The following is a 24,942-nucleotide window of genomic DNA, read 5'->3' on the forward strand; positions in this document are numbered from 1 at the left end:
TAATCGTGGAATTTTAGTTGACACAATGCTTCAGGAGAAGCCCTACAGACCTCTGTCCATCTTGTTTGTTTCTTCCCAGTGAAATGGCAATGCAAATACATAAAAGTTTGTTGGGATCAGCTAGGGACTTATGGCTCGCCTTCCTTCCAAGGACATGAGCACTTTTACAATCATCTGGTGCCTGATCCTTGCTAATAGATGATGTCCATCCAACTATAAGCAGGAAGGACCACCCAAGTCAATTGTATGGACCAACAATTTGAAAAAGCTTAACCTCTCCAGATGAAAGAGATTTCTTAGCCATCTTTCACAGATTCACATATGAAACTACGAGGCTTTCTGACCATATATGATTCCTGATTTTGGATTGATCATAAGTATTCATGAAAATCACAAAGTGGAGCTCAGGTTCTTGGTAGTAGAGGAGAATCCACTTCAGCTTCAGAAGGCCTGGAACCAGAGAATCATGGACCAGTGGCTTTGGTGGTATTGGCTAAAGAGTACTCCATACAGTCATTCTGCTAACCTCCAGAGACTCTTCTCACAAGAAATTTGAAGAAATTTAGTAGATACTTATTTGCAGTCTGTAATAGAGGAATAAGTGCCCATGGGTTTCTATGGCAGGAATTTTTACACTCATTTTTAACTTAAAAAATATGTGAGGTTGACATCCCATTCTGGACATTTGACAGTGAAAAGAAAGCCTTCCTTTGCTTTAAGTTTGAGTTGGTAATAGCATTTTCTGTAATTAACCCCTTAAATCCTCAGAAGAAGTTTTCAAGTTTTGACTTGAAAGATGCCTATTTCCATATCACCATTCACCCAATGCATAAGAATCTTTTAAAGTTCCTGGTGGAAATGAATCATTAGCAATAAAGAAGCTTTCTTTCAGATTCTACATACCTTCAGTTATACTTTCAGTGTCTAGCAATTGGTTCAGCTAGTGAAACAAGATGTCTTCAATCACTAAATCATTCGCTAATTTAGAGATAATTATCTCAGTAGGTAAACTGCTCTTTTTAAGCAGCGCTTCTAGGTCTTCAGTTTAACAGAATTAAATCCATTCTCTTTGTACTTGTAGCATAGAGTTCATAGGAGCAGTGTTTAATTTCTGAGCAGCAAAAGCCTGCATACTGCAGGACATGTTCCTCACCAATATGGGTCTTATACATCAGCTCTAGACTCACTTTAAAATATCAGTCGGGTCACCTCATGCTTGTGAACTACATGGCCCCCATGTCTATATTACACTTTTGCTGATTTCACTATTTTGCATGCAAGTGTAGTTGATTTCAGAACTTCTGTGCAGGAGAAACCAGATAAGACATTGTGATCACAATTCCTCCAGAAATCATCTCCTTTATGAGATGAAAGACCCCTCTACAGATGTGCAGTGGAATGCCATTCTGCTTTCCAAAACTTCATCTATCATTTTCAGTATTAGATAAAAACAAAATAATAAGACCTCGCCCAACATCTCTGTCCAAGGTTGTCCAAAAATAAGTGATCCGCCTGCCTGTTTCTTTTTGTAGGCCTCATACCAATCATGAAGAAGCTATTTTCTGCATCTGAATATTGTTAGTATTCTTTCTTCCTGTTTGGAAAGAACAAGATCATTCAGTAATTCTTCAAGACCACATCTAGCCTATTTTCAACGGGATGAAAAGTCAGATTCTGTTTGTAATTATTTCAGACTTCATCAGACCTGGCTATGATAGCTCTTTTGGACCATCCTATAACGTTCCAACAGGTCTCTGAAGCACTGCAAATGGTCATTCTGGTAGTGGAGATTTTTCAGAGAAGTTATTTGGAGGTCTCTTTACAGCTTTATCAGAGCTGTTTTAAAGAATTGTTTCAGAGCTCCCATTTACAGGACCTAGGAACGGTGTAAGATATCATAATTACTCAAAGAAAAATGGTTGCTTATGCTGTAGTAACTGTGGTTCTTAGAAGTATTGTTTGCAAATAGCCAGTGAAACACCTTCCAGAGGTCATTCTTTGAAGTCTTATATCATGTAGATTCTTTTTTAAGGAAGAAACTGGTGGGTGATTTTGGTCACTTTGTCCTTTATACCTGAGCTTAGAGTGTTGTATTTTATGCGAGGTATATATATGGCCCCAGTGGATTTTTAAATAGTAATTTAAACGTGTTCCAATCCCATCCACACAGGATACATACACATCAGAAATGGAACACATGAAGAAGGATCAAGCGATCTATCTATCTATCCGCTTGTCTGTCTAATACTTGCTCACTTCTGTGGCTCCTAACCCTGATGTAGCTGAGTGTTTTACCAGTCTTTTATATATTTATTCCAACAACATGACTGTAGTTTAAGGAAGAACCATAGTTATGATCTCCATTTTAAATTTAAAATATTTAAATCCATCTGATAGCAATACAAATTAATATATTCATCAGCACTGGGACTATAGAATTGTAATTACAAAGCAGATACTGAACACATGCAGTGGCAGTGAAAACCTCTTCACTTCAATTTTGTCCATATTCTTAAACGTAAATTAGTCTCTCCAATGTGATTTCTTTCCCAATGGAACTATGCCATGAAACAAAATTTGGAGGTGAACTCCATTAAGGTAACCATTTGTTAAGAACTCTAATATCTAACTTTATGTATTTCTAATTGCTCTAATATTTACAAAATCTAAGCTACAAAAAGCCAATAGGGTCAAGTACTACGGGGTAGTGCTATAAGTACTGTCAAATTTCTAAGACCAAAAAGGTATTTTATACTTAATAAATGTTAGTGTGTTCCTTCCTTGTATGTTTTGGAAATGGTGAGGATATTTGATATTATTTTTCAAACTTTTGATAAATACCAGTAATGACTATTCATAGTACTCATGCATCTCGTGTAAGCATTTTTGCACAATATTTGTTTTGACTTTTTGTAACTTTGTCCATCATTAAATAAACATAAAGAAATCTGTCAAATTAATTTTGGGTGACTTCATTTAAGTTTCTAGTAGTATGTTAAGGATAAACTTAATCCATTTTTTCTTGTTCAAGGGCATGACTAACTGTCTAGGCTACGTGTATTTTTCTACTTGCCTGGACAAATGAATAGATGGCTCTGTCCAATGTGGGGCTGAATTAAACATTTTGAAAAAGGCTGTTGCATGTGCAGCTTTTATATAAAAGGATATAAATAATATTTGCCCAGAAAGTAATAAATAGATTTTTATTGCACCACTGAATACATGGTTTTACTGAACTACTATACAGGATTGTGTATGTAAGAGTTATAAATCCTTCCTCTTCATGTTTTTAAGTTAGAAGTTATTTTGGAGGATAAATGGTCTTTATATAAATGACAAAATAAAAAAGGACTTATTTTAGGTCAGTGGTTCTCAACCAGAGGGCCATGGATCCCTGGAGTGCCACAAGATCCGTTTAAGGGTGCAACACAATATTGGCCCTGTTAGATGTGCAAGCACATACACATGATTCACAAGATAAACCCAGAGATTTTATACAGAAACCCATAGTGTTAGGAACATTTTAACCCATTGTGGACTTTGAGTTCTTTGCAATAGAGTTGCTTCATATTTTTTCTGTAGTCAAAAAAAGAAGAAAAGCTAAGTGAGAACTGGTATATTCTGAGGTGTGCGTTGAGTTGAACAAGGGATTCCTTGAAGGTTAAAACAGTTTATAACCACTTTTCTAGCTGTATCTATAATGTTAGTAGCTATTCTGAGTTTTGTCTTTTGAACCAGTCATGTATATATTGAGATAATAATGATTGGGGTTAATAAGTTAGGTTGGGTTGAGTTGATGTTGGTTAATAGTTAGGTGTCTTTGAGAAGTGTGTAAACTAACAATATGCACATTGACATAATATTCAAGGTATACTTATTCTTGTGTATTAGCTCCACTTTTGTGAAGTTGGCCTAGAGCAGGGGTTTTGAACCTTTTAAAATCGAAGTGGCCCCAGTGGCCAGATGTGCAGTGGGGGCTGGTGTGGGGGTGGCATGTGACCGGACACAGAGCGGGGAGGCAGGGACAGCGCACAGGTAGGCAGGGACAGAGCGCCACCACCTCCCAGAAGCAGGGCAAGGGTGGGGCAGGGAAGCTCAATGGGCTGGGGTGAGGGCAGCGGCGCCCCTCTGTGAAGTGGGGAAGCTCACCAGGCTAGTGGGTGGTGGCAGCGGCCACTGCGTGCAAGGTTCCCCACCCTGCAGAGGGGTACCGCTGCCCTTGCCCTGCTCCTGGGAGGTGGTGGTGCTCCTTCCCTGCCCGCCCCCGCGTGCCCCCTATGACTAAGTACCCCTGGGGGTACGTGTACCTTCGGTTGACAACCCCTGGCCTAGAGTATTAGGAATGGACAGGGATTTGCCTGGGCCACTTAGGGTTAAGAAAAACACTGGCTGGGGCTGGGTGGTTGTGAATCAAGGAGTATATTTCAATTGCAGCTGAGTCTGCTTGGGATACGGCAGAGAGTAAAAGCTTTCCTAATTCTGGGGTCAGCTATAGGGGGAGTTATATATATTCAATAGTAAGTAAAAGGTGTTTTCAACATGAGCTCAGTAGCTGATTTCTCCATTGATTTTTAAATATTATCTAAATCTTTTATAAGCCAAGTGCACATTCCTAACTCACGAAAAGTTTGATTTTCTAAAATAATAATGCTATCCTGAGTGATATATAATTAAGATATCCTTTGACAGTTCTAAAAAATGTAATTTGGTTTTGTTGGATTCTTTTCCCCATGGAATCAGTTTGGCACGTATTTGGTTACCCATTATTATTATTATTATTATTAATATCTTATACAGTATTACCAAATATCTTCTATTTTAAATAGGCCTCTAGTATTTTTAAGCAAGTAAAATGAAAAAAGTTTTAAGGATTTATAATGCTATAAGAAGATAAACAGTGAGATTTTGTAAATCTTTGAAAATGAATTGTTTAAATAAAGAGCAATATTTGTCTAAATTATTTACATTATTTAGTTTAATTGAGAGCTATTTGTTTTATGCAAATACACTTGCATAATTTAAGCTGTAATTCTGATAGTGATGTTCCTGTGATGAGTGTCTTCCAGAAACAAACCAAAGGAGGATACTAGGAGGACATTATGATTAAGGCACTGTACTAAGGTTCAGGAGATATACAGGGTTTATTTTTCAACTTTTCTAAAGACTTCCTGGGTAATGTTGAACAAATCAGTTTATTCACTTTGTCTGTATCCCTTATGTATAAAATAGGTCTCATGATGCTTCTTTAATTGACAGAGATAATGTGAGGATAAATATATTAATGTTTGCAAGCTGCTCAGATTTTACTGTGAAGAGGGGCATATCAATACTAAGATTTATTTCTTTGAATATTCCTGTCTCTGTGATCATTATTGCAGGAATAATATAAAAATGGTAATGTTGCACAATATTTGTGTTTATGTGGAATGCAGTTTTATTGGTGTATACTACATACTTTTTGAGGATTAATGCACTTATACATTCACTCATCGGGTTGTTTGATATGCAACTCTTACAATCAGCTTATAATTAAATAATAATTATGTGGGAGGTAGTTTCCTTTAATGGAATAAACTGCTAACAGTGTTAATTTAGTTCTCACAGTTGCTAAGGGATGTCCAGCTCCTTGGTCATTATTAATAGTATAACCTTAATAGAATATTCATCCCATTTATGCCTCCTGAACCTTATTTCTATGATTTGAACCGGATTTGCATGTATTTACATTATCCATTTCCCCCTAGCAGTTAATGACCATTAACATAACCATTAAAAAAAAAATTATTTTGAGTTTTTTTAGGATTTAGGTTTGTTTTTTAGATATGCTAGAGCTGACAGTGACTGAATAGAAGTATGTCGATTTTTTTTTTTTTTTTTTTTTAACAAAATGGGACATGCAGATTTCTTCAGCTTTCAGCAGAATAGATCAATTCAGATGAAAATTGTATTGACAAAACTGCATATTCCAAAGATGTGCAAGCGGTGGGGAAATCACTGTTAATTCACTCTGAAAGCAGTTTTGAAGTATTGAGCTCAAGCCAAAACCAACAAGCAGTATTTGTTGTATTTGGCAAAGTGTTTCATGTTTTTCTCCTTTTGTTTCATAGAAAATTTCACCTTGGGTAGGTTTACGCAAGATCAACATCTCCTATTGGGGATGGGATGATATGTCTCCTTTTACAAACACAACACTGCAGTGGCTGCCTGGAGAACCAAATGACTCTGGATTCTGTGCCTATCTAGAAAGAGCAGAGGTGGCAGGCCTGAAAGCTAACCCATGCACTGCTATGGCAGATGGTCTTGTCTGTGAAAAACCTGTTGGTGAGCAACCTCTTGTACCAAAATATTGCTATTAGAATGATGGAACGATCTGTTGTTTGGGGTTGTCATATGCTACAGCAAGAACGTTGGAAAAGTTCTAGTAAATACCTGCAGGAAGGTTTTACTTTAATGTTTAAAAAATGTGAGGCCTTTTAATCTCGGAAAAAATGATATTTTCAAAAGCATCATGCTTTTCTTTGAGAGCTATCCCACCTGGCATAGTGTGCATCATACCAGCTCTTTAGCTGTGATTTCCAATAGAGAATTAATGCTGTTATGTTTGAGCTTCTAGTGTGAGATGTTGTACAGCCGTTACGTTTAACGAGGCTGATGCTGCTAATATACATTTCGTTACTGAACACCACATAACTTCACAGATTCTCCATTTTAGTCATGCAGAAGAGTTCCAAAACCAAAGATTCTGTAGATATCTTCTCTCTGGCCAATGTATAAAGGGCCCAATTCTAGATTATAGCAGCAGAATGTAGTTTGCGACTTTAATAATGTTTATAGACTTAGCTGAGAATTTGGAAGAGAAATTGTCAATTGTCCTTCCTGGGAAAGGAGATCTACTGTCGCCTGCAGTGTTTGAAGATTAACAGATTACATTTCCACCAGAAGAATCTTCATTCTCCTGGTAGATGTTGTCCCTGTACAGGTGTTTACTCAGTTTTTCATGGAGGAAACATGGCCCATCCACGAGTAAAATCTTTAACTTTGTCACCTGGAGAGAGTTTTTCTTGCTAGATAAACCCCTGTATGCTTGACTCCTCCATGATCAGGAGGAGTCCAGCTCCTGCTGCTCTCCCAGCCTTCCCCAGACTGGAGTAACTGGTTGACTTCTGGGGGTCTGAGACTTCTGACTAGCATTGTGAAGTCTTATGTTGTCAAAAGTGTCAAGTTCTGTAATGAAAAGACATTCCTGCCAGATTCTTAATTTCTTATGAGCAAGAAGTTTCACTGCTATTCCAAATAGCAATGACATTCACAAAGTAAATGTATACAGCTCTCTTCTTTGTCTCTGTCCCTTACAGTAGTGTTTACTCTGTAGTAACAGATGCAGTAATCTGCCGGATTTTCTCTCGCTCGGAAGGGCAAACAGCTGCAGCCACATCACAAAGGTTGATGTTGGGTATCTGTGGAATTCAGATGAAAAACTCCTGTGTTAGAGTGTTTTCAAAGAACAACATCTGAATCTGCACCTGTTACTGATACCAGTTTTGTTTGATATTGAACTGTTTCAGGGGTAATGGATATCAGGATACATAAGGGTACCTGGGAAAATATTTTGAGTTCAATCACTTTTTATTTGTTTTTGCATTTTAGGGTACTGTCTTGAATTTGTGTGTACAGCGAGATAAATTCTGAATTACTGCCTCAGTTTTCACCTGTCTTTTGTGCTCCTAAATTATTTTCAGTGTTGCCTTAGCAGGGCTGAGGAAGGACATTTATTGGCTAGATAAAAAACTTGTTTTGGATAAAATATCTACATAGTAATAAAGAAGTACATAATAATACCTATGTGGGATTAGTTCAAATTTATCACAGAAACATTTGCAAGACCCTTTTGTTAAAGAAAAATATGACTATATATTTTTATGTTCTCTACTTAGTTAAGAATTACAGTACTCCTGCTAGTGCTCACTTTACAATTTTATTTTGAATAAAACAAACAAGTAATTTTTTCCACTACAGCTTTTCATAGTTAAGAGACCACTAAGTTAGACAGAATGCTGTTTTATAGTAAAACATTTTGGTATACTAAATGATGGGTTTTTGTTGTTATCTTGTCTTTGTATTTGCATTGACGTTCCTTATATACCCCAGGGGCAGGTTTTCATTTGACAAACAGCATGCTTGTATAAGATTACACTTAGGTAAGATGCAGGATGTTTAAGGGAAAATATATCACCAGTAAAATAAATAACTGTGGTTTATGCACTTTTTAAACAGAGCATCAGAATCAGAAGGTCACAGATTACTACACCCGTTACAGTATGTTGAATCATATTTTATGTAATACATGTGCAGGTAACTAAATTGGCATTACTGAGCAATGAATACTAAATTTACTTATGCTGTACATAAGTAAAATTACTATAATCTTTTTTAGATGAAATCTTTGCAGCTATTATGTGACTGAGGATGACTACACAAAGGAATACTGAGAGCTACATAGTAATTTTTGTAAAAGCTCATTTGTATTTATATACTTCACCATGAGTATGGCTTAAATTGTTCAATGTTAAACCAGAAACCCGTCACTCTTATTTTAGTAAGTGCTAGGGCGTAATGTTAAAAGTAAAAAAAAACAAAAAACAAAAACTGAATTTGTATTAAATATATATTTTATTTCTGTTTTTTTCCAGTTAGCCCCAATCAAAATGCTAGACCATGCAAAAAACCATGTTCCCTGAGAACTACATGTTCCAACTGCACGAGTAACGGGATGGAGTGTATGTGGTGTAGCAGTACAAAACGCTGTGTTGACTCAAATGCCTATATAATCTCCTTCCCATATGGACAGTGCCTAGAGTGGCAGACAGCCACCTGCTCTCGTAAGTATTTAAGTGGAAGGACGACTCTTTAACTATAGCATGATTCATTTTTTCACCCAATAAAAGCATAAACCTTGGAATAAAATCCCATAGCCTTAGGAAAGCAAAGTTTACTTAAGATGGCATTATGTAGCCTATTAATGTCAGCAATTGATATTTTATGCAAGTTTTGTTTATCCAGGTATAGTATTGAAGAGTTTGGATGGTAAGAATACTATTTATTCTTTTAAGAGAGTCAACTCATGGTTTCTTGTTTAATATAAGGAAGAATGTCTTGGTTTTTGCACTGTGTTATTTACTTGAAGGGTCACTGTTGTAACATGCAGAACAGATGCCCCTAGATGAAAATTAAATGTGGATAAAATTAAGAACAATAGCATATATATTTCAGATGCTGAAAAATCAAGTTGTTTAAAAAAAATGAGAATTCCTAAACTGGCACTTCTGGGACGCTGATATATTTTTGTTAGCAGAACAAGAGAAGTCCACTTTCCTATCTAGGGAGAATGTAAATTTTCAGCAATGGCATAATGATTACTGCAGAAATCAATTAGCCGAGTTGCTAGCAGTAAAAAGGAGCCTTGCCTATGATGCTTTTTTAAAGCATGGTTTCAGTTCTAAAAAAGGGGGCTGATTCAGGTGTGAGGTGAGAACTAGGACTGCTTGAACAACCCTCGTTTCCATGTATGCTTCCAAATCCTGCCTCTAGACACTGGTTCAGGGCAAGAAGGCCTTGTTAAGGATGAAGTGGTAAGGAATGATGTGTGATTTCCTCTCATTTGCAATAGAGTAGCCTATAAAGCGATTGGTAATGCTGTAAATATGCAAAGGTTTTAAAGTTTGGTACGTATTTTTCTTCTATAACAATCCAGGAAAGTCTCTGTTTCAAAATGAGAAATTAAAATAAAAATGTTCCAACAAATATTAATTTTAAAATGACAGCATAAACCGATAAGACCAAAAATTTGGAGGTAAAAAGTGCCTTTCTTTTTAACAATGACATGAATTGTAGAAGGAAAATTGGCTTTCACTTTGTACTTCTGTTTTTTCATTGGCTTGTGTTATAACTACACTTAAATAACTTGCACGTTTTGCTTGTATTTGAAAACAACCATGTGCCTTCTATTTGTGCAGGGACAACAAAAGTACTGTGTTTTAATTTAGTTGTCATTCAAGGCAGGTCTGTAAAATTTTATATTAAATAAACCAAATGGGATTTGCTGCATGTCAGTTCAATATCATATAGAAGCGCCTTTCCCTGAAATTGTGTTCTCTATCTAGCCAATAAAAAAAATTCAATTTCCATGAGCAGGCACTTTATCAGACTTAAAGCATTTGAAATTTTGAGCATAAAGCAAGAAAATGAATATCCAAATCTGATTTTTTGCTAATTATGTTAAAAAACCCAAAACCCCTCCAGGAGATAGATTACTCATTACTGCTAAAATATATATTTAATTAATAAGGTATAAATAGGCTTTTCCACTTGTTAAATATTTTTAGTTTTTATTCCTTGTTTGTTTACAGAATAGTTTTCAATTATAGCTTAATAAAAGAAATGATATGTCTACATTTAATTTTTTTGTTATGACTCAGTGCTGAGTATTTGAGTATTTAACTCTATACCAAAGGGCAACTTGACATAAGCATTCATGGGTTAAAAGACAGAAAATCTCACATGGAATGAACGGAGATGAAGACTGCTAATTTATGTTCACAGCATAGAAGAGAAATGAAGAGCACTGTTTTATTGATGATATTTAGTCATTTTAAGACCTGCATACCAGAAAAAAAATCCTTCCACTCTTTATCACAACTTCAAAGCATTACAATCTGAGAAGGAATTACTGGTGGCAGGGGTACTCATGGCTGGCCTATAAGGGTTCAGAGAAGAGATTGTCCTCCTCCAGTATAAACCTCCCTCTACACCTAGTTCCTTTCTACTTCTGTTCTTTTCAGCTTTACAAACCATTGTAACTACATAGAACATCAAACGTTTTCCATGTTTTGACTGTTTCCTTCTCTCTCATGACGACCAAAGGTTGAAGGGCAGCTATTAAGTAAAGGAGTTTTTGCTTGGCTGCCTGCATCTCAATGGCGTCTTGGAAGTGGATCATGTGGTATTCCTGTAAAGACAAGGCAGCTTTTCGAGACTGGTGTTCCACATATTTTTGCAACTGCCACTGTTCACTTCATTAACCATAAGCAAGGATCCAGTCCAAAGATCTATTCCATTACTGACAACGGGCATAGACTTACCAGACTGACCCTGAAAAGATAAAAGGCAGCGCCACGTCTTCATCACAGATGATGTGCAGTTGTGTCCCTCTTCTTTTACAGCATTTCTGTATTCATGACGACACTGAAAACACTGGATGTCTGCCAAGAAATTTATGGCTAGCTTTTTATTTCTTCCCCCCAGACAGTGAACACTATCCTTTCTAGCACCAGTAATGATTTTAAATGTATATACCAGTGGAGTGTAGAGCTGTTCTGTAATAGTTGTCTTTGCATTACTTTTAGCATCCCTGCTGATTTCAGGGGGCATTAGAGTCTCTTAATGTCAGTAATAGTAATATAAACAAACACCCACAAGAATAAATTCCTCTGTCTTAAACTAAGGACCTTGCCTCAAAGAAGGTCCCTTAAAAGCATATATTTGAATTGAAAATACTTCTGAAACTGTATCTACAAAGGGACCATGTGAAACAAAATGCTAGTTCCCTCTAGCAGGTTGTTTTTGTGTGTTTGTTTTTTTTTTTGCATCATCGTTTCTAATTTAATATTTATAATATTCACGCAGATTATAGTCTCCGTGGTAAAGTCTATGCTCTTTCAAGTGATTGACCCTAGGCATATTCTGCCATGGATGTGCATGCACCTTATTCATCTAAGTTTGGAAGGATGCCCATATGATGTTCATGTGCCTTTCAGCTCTTGGTGTTTGTCACCAAAGTCATAAAGGGTGGAATGCACCTACCAGCTCAAAACGGAGCTTTCTGCTGCCTTCATTAGGTACATAGGAAAACATTCTTATACAGCTTTAACTTTTTATTGCTTGCTTGACTAGTTATCTAGTTCAGTACAGTTAATATTACTTTGCTGCTCTTTGGCAATCTGCTAGACTATTTTTAGTAAATAGTTACTTCAGGTGTCTGTACACAAATGATCAGAGCCTGGGAAACAAGCAGGAACAATTGAAAGTCCTCACATAGTCATAGAACTATGATGTGACTGGAATAACAGAGACGTGGTGGGGTAGCTCACATGATTTGAGTACAGTCATAGATGGGTACAAACTGTTCAGGAAGGACAGGCAGGAGAGAAGAGGAGGAGAAGTTGATTTTTATGTAAACGAGCTGTATGATTCCTCAGAGCTCCAGTGTGAAATGGAGATAGGCCTGTTGAAAGTCTCTGTTTAGGGTCAGAATGGAGAGCAACAAGGGTGATGTTGTGATGGGGGTTTGCTGTAGACCACCAGACCAGGAGAATGAGGTGCATGAGGCATTCTTCAAATAGCTAGCAGAAGTTTCCAGATCACAGGCCCTGGTTCTCATGGGGGACTTCAAACACCCTTACATCTGTTAGGGGAAGAATGCACCAGTGCACAGGCAATCCAGGAAGTTTTTGATTAATTTTGGAGACAACTTACTGGTGCAAGTGTTGGAGAAGCCCACTAGGGTCCATGGACGACTTGAGCTGCTGCTTACAAACTGGGAAGAATTTGTGGGGGAAGTAGAAGTGGATGGCAACTTGGGCAGCAGTGACTGCAAGATAATTGAGTTCAATGTCCTAAGGAAAGGAAGGAAGGAGAGCAGCATAGTAAGGATCCTGGACTTCAGAAAAACAGACTCGGGGAACTCATAGGCAGGATCCCCTGGGAGGCCAGTCTGAGGGACAAGGGGTCCAGAAAATTGGTTGTACTTTAGAGAGAACTTACTGGGGGCACAGGAACGAACCATCCTGAAGCACAGGAAGCCTAGCAAGTATGGTAGAAGACCAGCTTGGCTTAGCAGGGAACTCTTCAGTGAGCTAAAACAAGGAAGCTTACAAGGAGTGGAAAATAGGACAAACAACTAGAGAGGAGTATAAGAGTATTTCTCGGGTATGTAGGGATGAAATTAGAAATGCAGCTAAGTAGGGATGCGAAGGGGAGAAGGGTAACAAGCAGGGTTTCTACAAGTATGTCAGTAACAAGAGGGAGGTGAGGGGATGTGCGGGTTCCTTACTGAATGGGGAAGGCAACCTAGTGACAGATTACATGGAAGAGGCTGAAATACTCAGTGCCTTCTTTACCTTGGTCTTCACAGGCAAGGTCAGCTCCCAGATTACTGCAGCCGGCAGCAGTTTGGGGATGAGCTGAGCTGCCAACAGTGGTGAAAGAACAGGTTAGGGACTATTTAGAAAAGTTGGATGTCTACAAGTCCACGGGGCTGGACAAGATGCACCGGAGGGTCCTGAAGGAGTTGGTTGCTGTAACTGCAGAGCTGCTGGCCATTATCTTTAAAAACTTGTGGCAGTCAGGAGAGGTCCTGGGTGATTGGAAAAAGGCAAATATGGTGCCCATCTTTAAGAAAGGAAAGGAGGAAGATCTGGGGAACTACAGACTCCTCAGCCTCACCTCAGCCCCTGAAAAAACAATGGAGCCAAGTCCTCAAGGAATCCATTTCTAAGCACTTGGAGGAGGAGAAAACAGTGATTAGGAACAGTCAGCATGGATTCACTAAGAGCAAGTCATGCCTGACCAACCTGATTGCCTTCTATGATGAGATAACTGGCTCTGTGGATGAAGAGAGGGCAATGAACATGATATACCTTGACTTCAGCAAGGCTTTTGAAAGTTTCCCACTATATTCTTGCAAACAAGCTAAGGTTGTATGGGTTGGATGAATGGATTGTAAGATGGATAGAAAAACGGCTGGGTCATCTGGCTCAAAGGGTAGTAATCCATGACTCAATGTCTATTTGGCAGCCGGTATCAATTAGAGTACCCCAGGGGTCTATCCTGTGGCCAGTTTTGTTCAATGTCTTCATCAACAATCTGGAAGATAGGATGGTGTGAATCCTCATCAAGTTTGCAGATGACCCCAAGCTGTGGGGGAGTAGTATATAGTTTGCAAGGCTAGGGTTCAGAGGGACCTAGACAAATTGGAGGACTGGACAAAAAAAATCTCATGAAGTTCAATAAGTACACATTTAAAGTCTTGCACTTAGGATGGAACAATACCATGTGCAGGTACAGGCTGGGGACTGACTGGCTAAGCAGCAGCTGTGCAGAAAAGGACCTGGGGGTTACAGCAGATAGTAAGCTGAATATGAGCCAACAGTGTGCCCTTGTTGCGAAAAAGGCTAATGGCATACTGGGGTGTATTAGTACAAGCGTTGCCAGCAGATCACAGGAAATGATTCTTCCCCTCTGTTCGGCACTGGTGAGGCCACATCTGGTGAGGCCAGCCCTGTGTCCAGTTTTGGCCCCCCCACTGCAGAAAGGATGTGGACAAATTGGAGAGAGTCCAGTGGAGGGCAGCAAAAATGATAGGGGGCTGGGCACATGACTTCAGAGGAGAGGCCGAAGGAACTGGGCTTATTTAGCCTGGAGAAGAGAAGACTGAGGGGGGATTTAACAACAGCTTTCAACTATCTGAAGAGGATGGAGCTGGACTGTTCTCAGTGGTGGCAGATGACAGAACAAGGAGCAAGGGTGTCAAGTTGCAGCAAGGGAAATTTAGGTTACACATTTGAAAAACCTTTCTCACTACCAGATAGTACAGCACTGGAACAGGTTACCCAGAGAGGTTGTAAAATCTCCATCCTTGGAGGTTTTTAAGACCTACCTAGACAAAGCCCTGGCTGGGATGATATAGTTGGGGATGGTCCTGCTTTGAGCAGGGGGTTGCACTAAATGACCTTCTGAGGTCTCTTCCAACTCTAACTTCTGTGATTTTTTTTTTCTTTTTCTGATCATAGAGAAGTAGGGATAGAAGGAACCATGGGTAGTCATGCAGTCCAGCTTTCTGCTTGAAGTGGGATCATTCATGTCCAAATCATTCCATGCATATAGTCATCTAACCTATTGCTAAGACTACACAGTCAACTTTGTCATACAACTGCAAAGCATAGAATTTATGCAGAAGCACTCTTTCGGAGTTTCTCCTCACCTCCCTTGATTTTCCATGGGCAATTACTTTCGTATCCATTGCTCTTCTTGTAGGCCATGGTTCCAAACACCTGGGCCACAAGACACTCCTTGTCCATACCAGTGTGGCCATATTTTTAGTGTCATGAGCTTTGCAAAGAGGAGGTGTTTATTACCTGGACAGACCCTACCATCTCTTCTGTGAATCTGCAGTTCAGTGTCTTAAATTCTCCGACCCTACTGTTAAGATATGAGTCTGACGTTTAGAATATACTCATTTATACTCATGGATAAATTGCCACCTGACTTGAGGAAGGAATTCACCTTGCTAATAAAAGGCCAAATGGTAGCCTCTTGTTTGATGGCTGTGACTGACTTTGTGATTGTCTTTTAGAGATAAGAGAACTAATTGAAATCTGTTGAGAGAGACAAACTCACTTCTGGTCCAGTCCCCTGCTATCACAGACAAGCACAGCATCTAAATTGATCAGATTGATCAAATGTATCTTAAAATATGAGTCTTGTTACACCCTGCAGTTTGAGCTGCCCAGATGTTGATTGGTGGTAGCTGTTGATAGGTGGGAGTGTGTTGGAGAGATGGGTTGTTGGGGCAGGAACATGAAGCTGGGAGGCAGAGAGTAAATGGGTGGGGTGGATAATGAAATGGGAGGTGGAAAGGAAATGGGGATGGGGAATAGGTGGTGAAATGAAGGAAGTCGGACACTGCAGGATATAAGATAAAAAGAAAAAAAATAAGAAAGAGGAAGTAAATTAACAAAGGACTCATGTTTTAATAAGTTGGGATTGGGGTGTGGGGGGAATTGGTTATGCTTTCCAGGGTGGCTGAGAGGTGGGAATGGTAAGGGAAGGTGCTTTTGGGGGAGCTACTGCCCCTGCACTGGGAAGGAAGCCCCAGCACACTAGGATCCAGTCTGGCCCCTTACCTTGTTTCCCTGCCACCCCTCCTAGATCCTATTCCTGGATCTGTCTGTGCCTTGCGACCATGTGCTCTGCAGGCTCTTTGTATGGGGTTGCACTGTGGTGGTGGGAAGATCACACCCCTGGTGATATGAGGGAGAGTTGGCTTGGTGCCAGAACTGCTCCCTGAGCCAGTAGAGTTCAGGGGTTAGAAAGTTTGTCCACAGAGAACAGGAGGGTAGGGAAGGGGGCACTGTATCCTGGGAAGCTGGAGGACTGCAACTTGGGTGTCTCATCTTTGGAGAGTGGCCATGCATTAATGGAACATGAGCTGGGTACGACAGATCAGAGAGAAACCTGCCCAGAAAACTGGAGTGGCATAACCTTAGGGTGCCTAAAGTGTGCTTAAAACTAGTTCCAGTTGTTAATGTGTGGATAATTCATGGGTTAAAAGCCCCAGAAGCTGCCTAAAATTAATGTGTAACAAGACCATTTATGTTATGGGTGGGGTTTTTTTACTCCCACTTCTATTAGAAGTCTGTTCCAGAACCTCACTCCTCTGAGAGTTATAAATCTTATAATTTCCAATCTAAACTTTTCATAGCAAGTGTTTACCTTTTTTTTTCTTGTGCTAGTGTTTTCCATATCATAAATAGCTCTTCTCACGCTTCATTCCCCTGACGATGCTAATGGACCCTCTCTGTACTTGTTCTAGTTTGAATTGATCCTTGAGCATCACTGACCAGAAGCGTACACAGTATTCCAGATGAGTTTTCACCGGTTCAGTGTACAAAAGCATTAATACTTTTCTGTTTCTAAAGGAAATACTTCTTCTGATCCATCCTTGGCATTTGCTTATTTCATGATTTCACCACAGTGCTCGCTTAGTCATCTGGTGATTGGCTGATGCACTTCCCTCCTCTGCTTTTCCAAATAATGAGCTTCTATTTTATGGCAGAAATTCTCATTATTAATCCCAAAATATAAGACCTTGCTCTTGCAGTTTTTAGTTGTATCCCATTTCTGTTATTTTAGTCCTCAAGATATACTCAGTTTTCACTGCATGAAACTCTAGTTGCCCTCTATACTGACAGTGCCTCCCAGCCGTTTCTCATCTTCAAACGTCTCCTTGCTATATAGATTCAGACTAGTTATTGAAGTCAGTATCGTTAATTTTATTCCATTGCCCATTGATAATCTTTATTCTTTTTAGTTGACTTATGGCAATTTTCACTTTATCCCTACCCTTCCTGACTTGTAAAATGTAACTTCCATTGCTGAACAGTTCTTTTCTCCACTCCTGAAAGGTTCTTTGTTTATTTTTTACATCTTTTTTAAAGTGCGTTTTCATCCAGTAATGTCCTTTTCCTTATGTTTTTCCCTCTTGCTTGGGATGCAAATTTTCACCTTTCTGTTAATGAAAAAAACCTGCTTCAGACTCAGGTACTTGAATTCTTCAGTCCATTTGAAAAACTGGACTGGTTTCCTTAATTTCTTACAACGTCTTTTTAACATTTGAAAATCTTAGCTAGATACCTACTTTTGTTTCCACTTCAATTTAATTTCAGCCGAATCACCCTGTAATCACTCGATCCAAGATTATTATTCTACAACCAGTGATTAAAAATAGATTATCTAGTAGACTCAAAATTACACTGACATATTTTTATAATGACTTTACTTTTTTCCTGGTGATGGGAACTGACACTTAATTTTTAACTTAACTGACACTTGTCCTTAATTTTTATGTTAGCCATTTTTTTTTCTTTCTTTCTTTTGGTTTTCCAGGGGAAAAATAGTTCAAAGTCTCCTGCTCACATAATATTTTTATTCACTAAAATGTAATTAAAATTATTTACTACTAGCAGAAAATTCTAAAACTTAATGAGTGCTTCCGTAATGTTTATAATGTTGCTGGTATAAGGTTTTCCATTGACAAGGACTTTTTTCATTAAGGTGATTTATAGAAGAGTCATAACAACCACAAAACTCAGTGTATGGATTCACTTTCCTGATTCCAAAACACGATAACATTTAATTTCGCGATGTCATGTTTATGTACTTAATTTTTCATTCACTTTGCGCAGTTGTGTGTTGTTGGATGCTACACAAGTGAGCCATTGTTTTAATTGGCCTATTATTAATGTAGTTTGAAAAAATTAATGCAAGCATTTGGGGAGCCGTAGGTTGGCAGTGCTGTTTTTGTAACTCTTGCATCAAAATATTTTGTAAGTTTTTAATTTTTATTAAATTGAATAATTTTAAAGGGAATGAATATTCTGAATAGAAGCATGAAGATATCCAAAAGCAAATGAAAGCCTTCAGCCATCTGTTTCATTAAATTATTGTACAAATTGGGTACCCTTTTACTTATCAAAAAAGTGGTTTACATCAGGCAGTTTAGAAGTAGAAATGGGTTAGGATGCACAAGCATTTTTCATGGTATTATATAGGTTATAGTCAGAACCTGTTCTGTTGTTTTCAGTTACTCTTTGCAAAATTGACCAAATGATTGTAATGATGAGCACTGCCTTGACTTATTTATCAGTAAAGTTAACTCACAGGAAAACAAGACCCTAACGTACAAGTCCAATTTCACTTTAGCATCCCCTAAATGCTACTTACACGCAATCCTGTTCCACCTGGCTAGAGCCCTTGGAAAACCGTTAGTACATTGATGCTTGTAACATTTCCACATCATGGCCTTTAACTAAGTTAAAAAAAGCAGCAGGATGAGGAGCATCTACCCACCTTTTGTGTTCACAGTTTTTCAGGGTTTTGAACATCGTGGTGGAATAAGATTGCCCCTAGGTGCCATGGGAGTGAAATAGGATTTGGACATAAAGCTTTTCAGTTCCAGCACAGTATTAAATTAAAACCCAACATTTAGTAATCTGTGCTGTATGTTGTCTTAGATTTTTATATTTTCCTTTCAATAACCTGGGAATTAAGATTTAAAAAAAAACAAACAACAAGAACCTCGATTATTCTTATCTATATGCATTCTTGCTTTGAATATGCGGTGCTTGTAGAAACCTACAAGGTTTTCTAGGAAGTTACTGATTGAATGACACTGTAGTCATATAATGATAGCTCTGATGGAGAAGTAGATCTAAAAGGGACCTCAGGAAGCTGTTTTAATCCAACGCCCTGCTTTGAGACAAAAAGGACAAATAGGCTGTTGCTCATTGATAACAAAAAAAAATGTGTTACTACTGCGTGTAAGAAAATGTGTTGGGGTGGCTTTGGTCTATTCATGGCTGTTACTTCCTGGGGATTTCAGCATTTCAGAACACAAGTTTTGTACTTTTTCTAAACTGGATTTACCACATTTTAGGGAGATAGATTTGGAAGAAGTGATAATTTAAGTTTTATAAAGACTGCATGGAAAAGAATTTAAGGCAGTAGATCAGATCCAGAAAGAATTTAGGTGCAGATTTGGCTTTGCTTTCCAAGTAAAGGAAAGCTGACTTTTGGGAGACGAGATAGTAAGGCACAGCTTCATTCCAATGGAATGCAGCTGTGATTTGTAGTTTTGGAATCCCAGTTTTTAAACAGATGTGTTAGACGGCCACTTGACTGGACAGGGGTTGTTTCATCAGGGCTGATCCTGTCCTGAGCAGGTCACTGGACTACATGACTTCATGTGGTCTCTTCCAGTCAAACCTTCGTGTCATCCTATTTCATGGTTTTTGTCATGACTTGTTAGGATTAGGCAATTTTAGATGAAAATTCCAAATGTCAGAACTCCACATCCTTGGTTCATTTAATGTCAAATTAATTTGGGGGTTTGAATGATCTGTCATTTGGGGTGCTTGCAGACATAATCCCCCTTCCCCCCTGGTGCTTTATGTCACAACCCAAAGGGTGTGATTTTTGTTTGTGTGTGCTTCGGCACTGCTAAATTGTCCCCGCTAAATTATAGCTTCTTTGCACGGTGGAGTTTTCTGCTGCAAAAGAGAACCCCGGTGCAAGGGAGAATTTCCCACCAATTTGAAGCTTTCTTTGCAGGGTGCATTTCTTTGTTGCAGCACAGAGATGCTCGTTGCAAAGAGTTCCCGCCATTTGTATGCTAATTCGAGTCCCATTATTGGCCAGTTCTAAATTATTCACACGTGGCGGCTACTGATTGGCTTGCTAGCCGTATAAGAGGCTTGAGTGGTTTCCGCCCAAGTTGGAGGACTCCACGAACAAGGGAGGAGGAGACTTCACACTGTGTGAAGATCTCTAAGCGCTGCGGATCCTTATGGACCCAGTGCATTTAAAGCAGGCAACGGAGGTCTGATCAACCTCTAGCCTCTCCCCGTCACCGATCGCAGTCCAGACGTATCCCTTCCCGCGCACAAGAGAACCGGACCCACGGAGCCTAGCAAACTTCGTGTGAGCCCTTACGACCGGCTTCAGAGCTCTTCTACCCGGGTTCGAGTCCTGCAGGTTTATTTTCCCGTCGCTGAAACCCATTGCGACGTACCCTCGTATTTTTCTTCTTCCCGTCGCCGGAACCCTTTGCGACGTACCCTCGTGCCCTGCAGGTTCGAGTTTTGTTTTATTGTCTGTCTGTAACCGCAACTTAAGCAAGTTTTCCTGCCTGCACCACTGCCATCTCGGTGTAAGTAAACAATCTTTAAAACTACCGCTACGCGTTTGTGCCTAATTCCAGCTCGACGGCCTTCCCTCTCCAACCCGGCGTGCCCGGGCTGCTGGCCACAGTCCGCGTGCAGCACAGAAAAGGGCTCGGGTCGCTCCCGGCCCGCACACTTTTTACTTTAAGCTCAGCTCATTCCTGCGCCGAGCCCTGCACATGCCCAGAAGAAGCAGCACGTTACTTCAGCCCGGCTCTGCAGCATCTGTAAAGATTGGGCACTTCAGTGCTGCATTTTTGGTGCTTTTTGTCTAATAGCTGATTGAATCAGCTTTACTAACAGTGCCAAAAAGCCCCACTGAAGCACCCGATCTTTACAGCCGCTGCAGAGCCAGGTTGAAGTAAGGCACCACTTGTTCTGGCAAAATGCATTTCGTTTGTTTGCTTGTTTTTTTATCGTCTGCAAGTAGCCTTAATCTGGATCATCAGCATGAGTTTGTTTGGAGTTTGCAATTTCCCACTCAGCAAAAGTTCTCATGTTTCAAATAGTCATTCCATCAGCGGGGCTACTCATTGGAATAAAATTAAGTGCCTGTGTAAAGCACTGCTGGATCTGGGGAAAAAGAAGTTCATTCCTCTGTTGGGTGTTGATAGCAATAGTTGAAATTTGATTTTCTGCTTTGTTCTCCTTTCATAGCCTCAAGACTTCCCTTTTTGCCTGTGGTATAATCCTCATGTGGCTTCCATGACTATTTGGTTGAATGATATATGGGACATCCTCTTACTGTAGAGGAACATACTACCGATAACACAAAATATATGTGGATTTAGCATAAGAATTAGAGTGGATTTTGTGTGTGCACAAATTGTAGTACTCAGTTTTCTGTATACTTATTTTATTTTTGTTTTTGTTTTATTGCTATAATCTTTTTTGGTAGCAACGTTCATTTACCTGCCTCTCAAAATCATAATTTGGTTCCAAACAAATTATGGAAGCATTCTTACTAACATATTTTGGGAATGGTAATAGTCTGTGAAAAGGAGAAATTTTAATGGGAACTACATCTTGAGCTGAAGTAGAAATGCAGTACAGTTGATTTAAAAAAAACCCAAAACTTGTGTTATTTTTATGCTATCTGAAATACAGCTCAAAACTGCTCTGGATTGAGGACCTGTGGGCAGTGTTTGGAGCAGCCTGGATGTGGATGGTGCAATGATCCCAGTAATACAGGAAAAGGGCAGTGTTTGGAAGGATCTTCCAGAGGACCAGTGAAGCCTGCCGGGGTGCACTCTCATGAAATGGTCCTTGAAACTAGTCTGTGCTCAAAAGAGAAAAATTATGAATGGTCTTTCATCCATTGTCCAGGTAAAACCTACAGATTTGTTTTATTCTGTCTTTTTTTTTTTTTCTTTATTTGAAGGCATCCCTGTAAGAATGCAAATGAACTGGAAGGAGTAAGTTAGTGATAAGTAGCTGATTATCTCTGATATAAAAATGTCACACCAGAAGGTATCAAATGTGACTTTTTAAAAATAATCAGGCTTTGCCTGTGTTCCAATTTTATAAACTTTCATGAAAAAAACAAATAAATGCAACAGAAATTGACATTTGGAAATAATTCTACACATGCTAATTTAGCAGTTGAAATTTGGTTCCCATTTGCCAAGGCACATTTTTTTCCAAAAAGCATTCTGAGAAAAGATTGAGACATGGTTATACAGGCCCATGTAAGAGGAAATTTTAATGCAGCCCCCTTACTTTACTATTGAGGATCCTAATAAACGTGTAATTATGATTGTGTGTGTGTGTGTGTGTGTACTATTCAAGTTATTCTGCTGTTACACTAAGCTTCATAGTATCTATGAAGCATCTAAATGTGGCAAGTTTTATTTATATAAATGGTCTATCTATCTATCTATCTATCTATCTATCGGCCATGTTTGTGGTATCAATACCTTATAGCAACAGAACTCTGAAATATCAAGCTGGATATGTTACTAGGTTAAAATGAACAATAAATATCTTTTAAATATAAATGTAAGTCTGTTTAATATATTTTATGAAAATGGAAAGCAACCAGGCACAGTAAAAACTTGCATCGAGATGTTAGCTGGCGTGCAAAGATAGATGCCCCGTACAAGCCCACTCTGCAAGTTAACTGCACAGATATCTGGTTACAGAATTTACAGCTGCTGAAGCAAGAGAACATTATAAACTCAAGAGGTTTAATAGCTTCAGAGCCAAGTCTGGCATTGGTTGTTAAAGCACTTGGTTTCTCAATTCCAAGCGAGCTCTTAAAACCCGTTAACTCTACAGTGAGAAACTATTTAATTTATCTAGCTATGGTGTTAGTCTTTAGAATATATAAATGATAAGCTCAAATTACAAAAAAAAGGATCTTTGAAATAGATTTTTCAGTGGATTTTAATTTTCTATTTCCCTCTATTCTCCCCCCTGCCCCCAACATGTCCCTTTTATTTTTTTTAATCCGTTTCCCTTGCCTTATTTTCTTCAGTACCTGTTACTAGGGGAGGGCTCTTGAATACAAGGTGTGTTTGGAGCTGGACTCTGTGAACATTCATATAAGGGACTTATCACTGTCTATTTTTTTCAGACCAATCCAGAATCAGGGGTTCAGCCACTAAGGAACACAGTGTCTCTGACTATCCAAAAATGTTACCTTAAGTAAAGTATAATGGGCACTTCTGCCTATGTCTGCTTAGTCCATCATTGTAGTTGCTTTGTTTTAAAGACGCCTTTGAGTGTAGAGAGGTAATGTTATTTTCCTCGTCTAGAAGCTGGACACAGAAATGATGACTTACTAAAGGCCACGTAGGACCCTGTAGCAGAGGCAGGTGCTTTGCCCAGCGTTAGCCAAAAGGTCATCCTTATAATTGGCTTCTGGTAACTGGTCCAACTCTCATTGTGGGCAGTTGTGTCTTGGGCAAGCTGTGTTTTATCATTTGGTCTCAATTTAGAACCCTCATTAAAGGAAGGCAGATTTGGGGCAGTGAGTGCTTGGCGCTCTGTTGGCTGGTGTTCACTGGAGGGGAACGTATGTTGAATCAGTAATTTAGAAGACATATTTATCCTGTTACTAATCTTATCAAGTAGAAGAGAAGAATCTAATACATTCTGTTTTTGGAACTGGAGTGCAGAAACTTTCTATTAGATTAGGCCCTGACCCAGGGATGGGCAAAATACAGCCCATGGGCCAGATCCAGCTCACCAAGTGACAGTATCTAGTCTGTAGGTGCTGAGTGAGTGGAAGGTGACCAGAGCAGTGCAACAGGGGCAGGAGGAGGAGGAGACAGTGGAGGCAGGGTGAACCAACCAGTACCCAGACAGACCTGCCAGGAAGCTGCATCTGGTAGCCAGGGCCAGGGCTATTGATGGGCATGGATACGTGTGGCTTCCCCTGAGTGGGGGCAGGTGGGGTTCGGTCCCATGCAGAGTGCCATGGGGACAGCTGTGGGCCAGATGGGGTGGGGAGCGTCGGGGTGGCTTGTACCGCACAGGCAAATTCTGCTGCATGTGCCCCTGCCTGGCTCCCAGGACCTATCGCGTGGGCAGGCAGCTCCCCCCCACCCCCCCCCCACCCCACACACACACACATGAGCGCACACCTCATATATCCACCCACACAATATACAAGAGTAAGACATTATTTTGAGCTATTATGCAATTGCCTCTATATACACTATTAAAAAATACCCATAAATCCGGACAAAAAATATTTTTTGAAATAAAATTAAAGTTACAGTAAAAGTTTGACTTTTTTTTTTTTTTTTTTTTTAAGAATCTGATTTGTTTCTGTAATTTGTTAAAATGAGATCTTCTGAAAGATTTTATGTATACAGCCTTCAACAGCTCACCAAAGCTTGTTAAGTGGCTCACCAGCCAAAATAATTGCCTACTTCTGCCCTAACCCTTAGGTTTTGATCATGTTACTCAAAGTGTTATCCCCCTTCATACTAGCACTTCTAACATCTTCCTCATTTAAAAGACAGTTTTTGTTTTTTCAGACACTCTTTAATCTATCGAAGATAGCCCTATCCATGTGGATTGAAGAAGTGTATGTTTAGGTGGTATCAGTATTTTGGTGCCAGTATTTTGTGGATGTGGCTTTACACAGCTTCTCACAGAGATCTTATCTGTTGAAAAGGAGTGAGGATAAGCTTTATCTTTTCAGACTCCACTTATGAGGGCTCTCAGAAAAGAGGAAACATTTCCTATCCAGTCTTTGGGATCTGTTTGTATAACTGCTGTGGTCTTGCCCTAAGACCAACAGCATTCAGGAATTGACTGTTTTGGAGACAGCTCAACTAGCTGAGTGTTGAGGTTCCCATGTGCTCTCATCTATAAAGAGGGTACCTATCAATACCACTAGCTTTCTCTCCTTCCCTCGTCCTGTTTCTGAGGAGTC

The 24,942-nt window shown here is 39.3% G+C and overlaps 1 protein-coding gene across 1 annotated transcript in view; it reads left to right on the forward strand.

Moving 5' to 3' along the window:
• ATRNL1 (attractin like 1) overlaps nucleotides 1-24,942 on the forward strand; it is a gene marked incomplete at its 5' end in the record, with an annotated part of 851,278 nt that overhangs the window by 143,721 nt on the left and 682,615 nt on the right. The window contains 3 exons of the mRNA XM_006031896.2: nucleotides 6,108-6,321; nucleotides 8,691-8,879; nucleotides 21,663-21,881. Coding sequence (XP_006031958.2) covers nucleotides 6,108-6,321; nucleotides 8,691-8,879; nucleotides 21,663-21,881 — 622 coding nt within the window. The remainder of the gene's footprint in view (nucleotides 1-6,107; nucleotides 6,322-8,690; nucleotides 8,880-21,662; nucleotides 21,882-24,942) is intronic.

This window comes from Alligator sinensis, unplaced genomic scaffold, assembly GCF_000455745.1.
Source record: "Alligator sinensis unplaced genomic scaffold, ASM45574v1 scaffold1073_1, whole genome shotgun sequence".
Taxonomy (NCBI): Eukaryota; Metazoa; Chordata; order Crocodylia; family Alligatoridae; genus Alligator; species Alligator sinensis.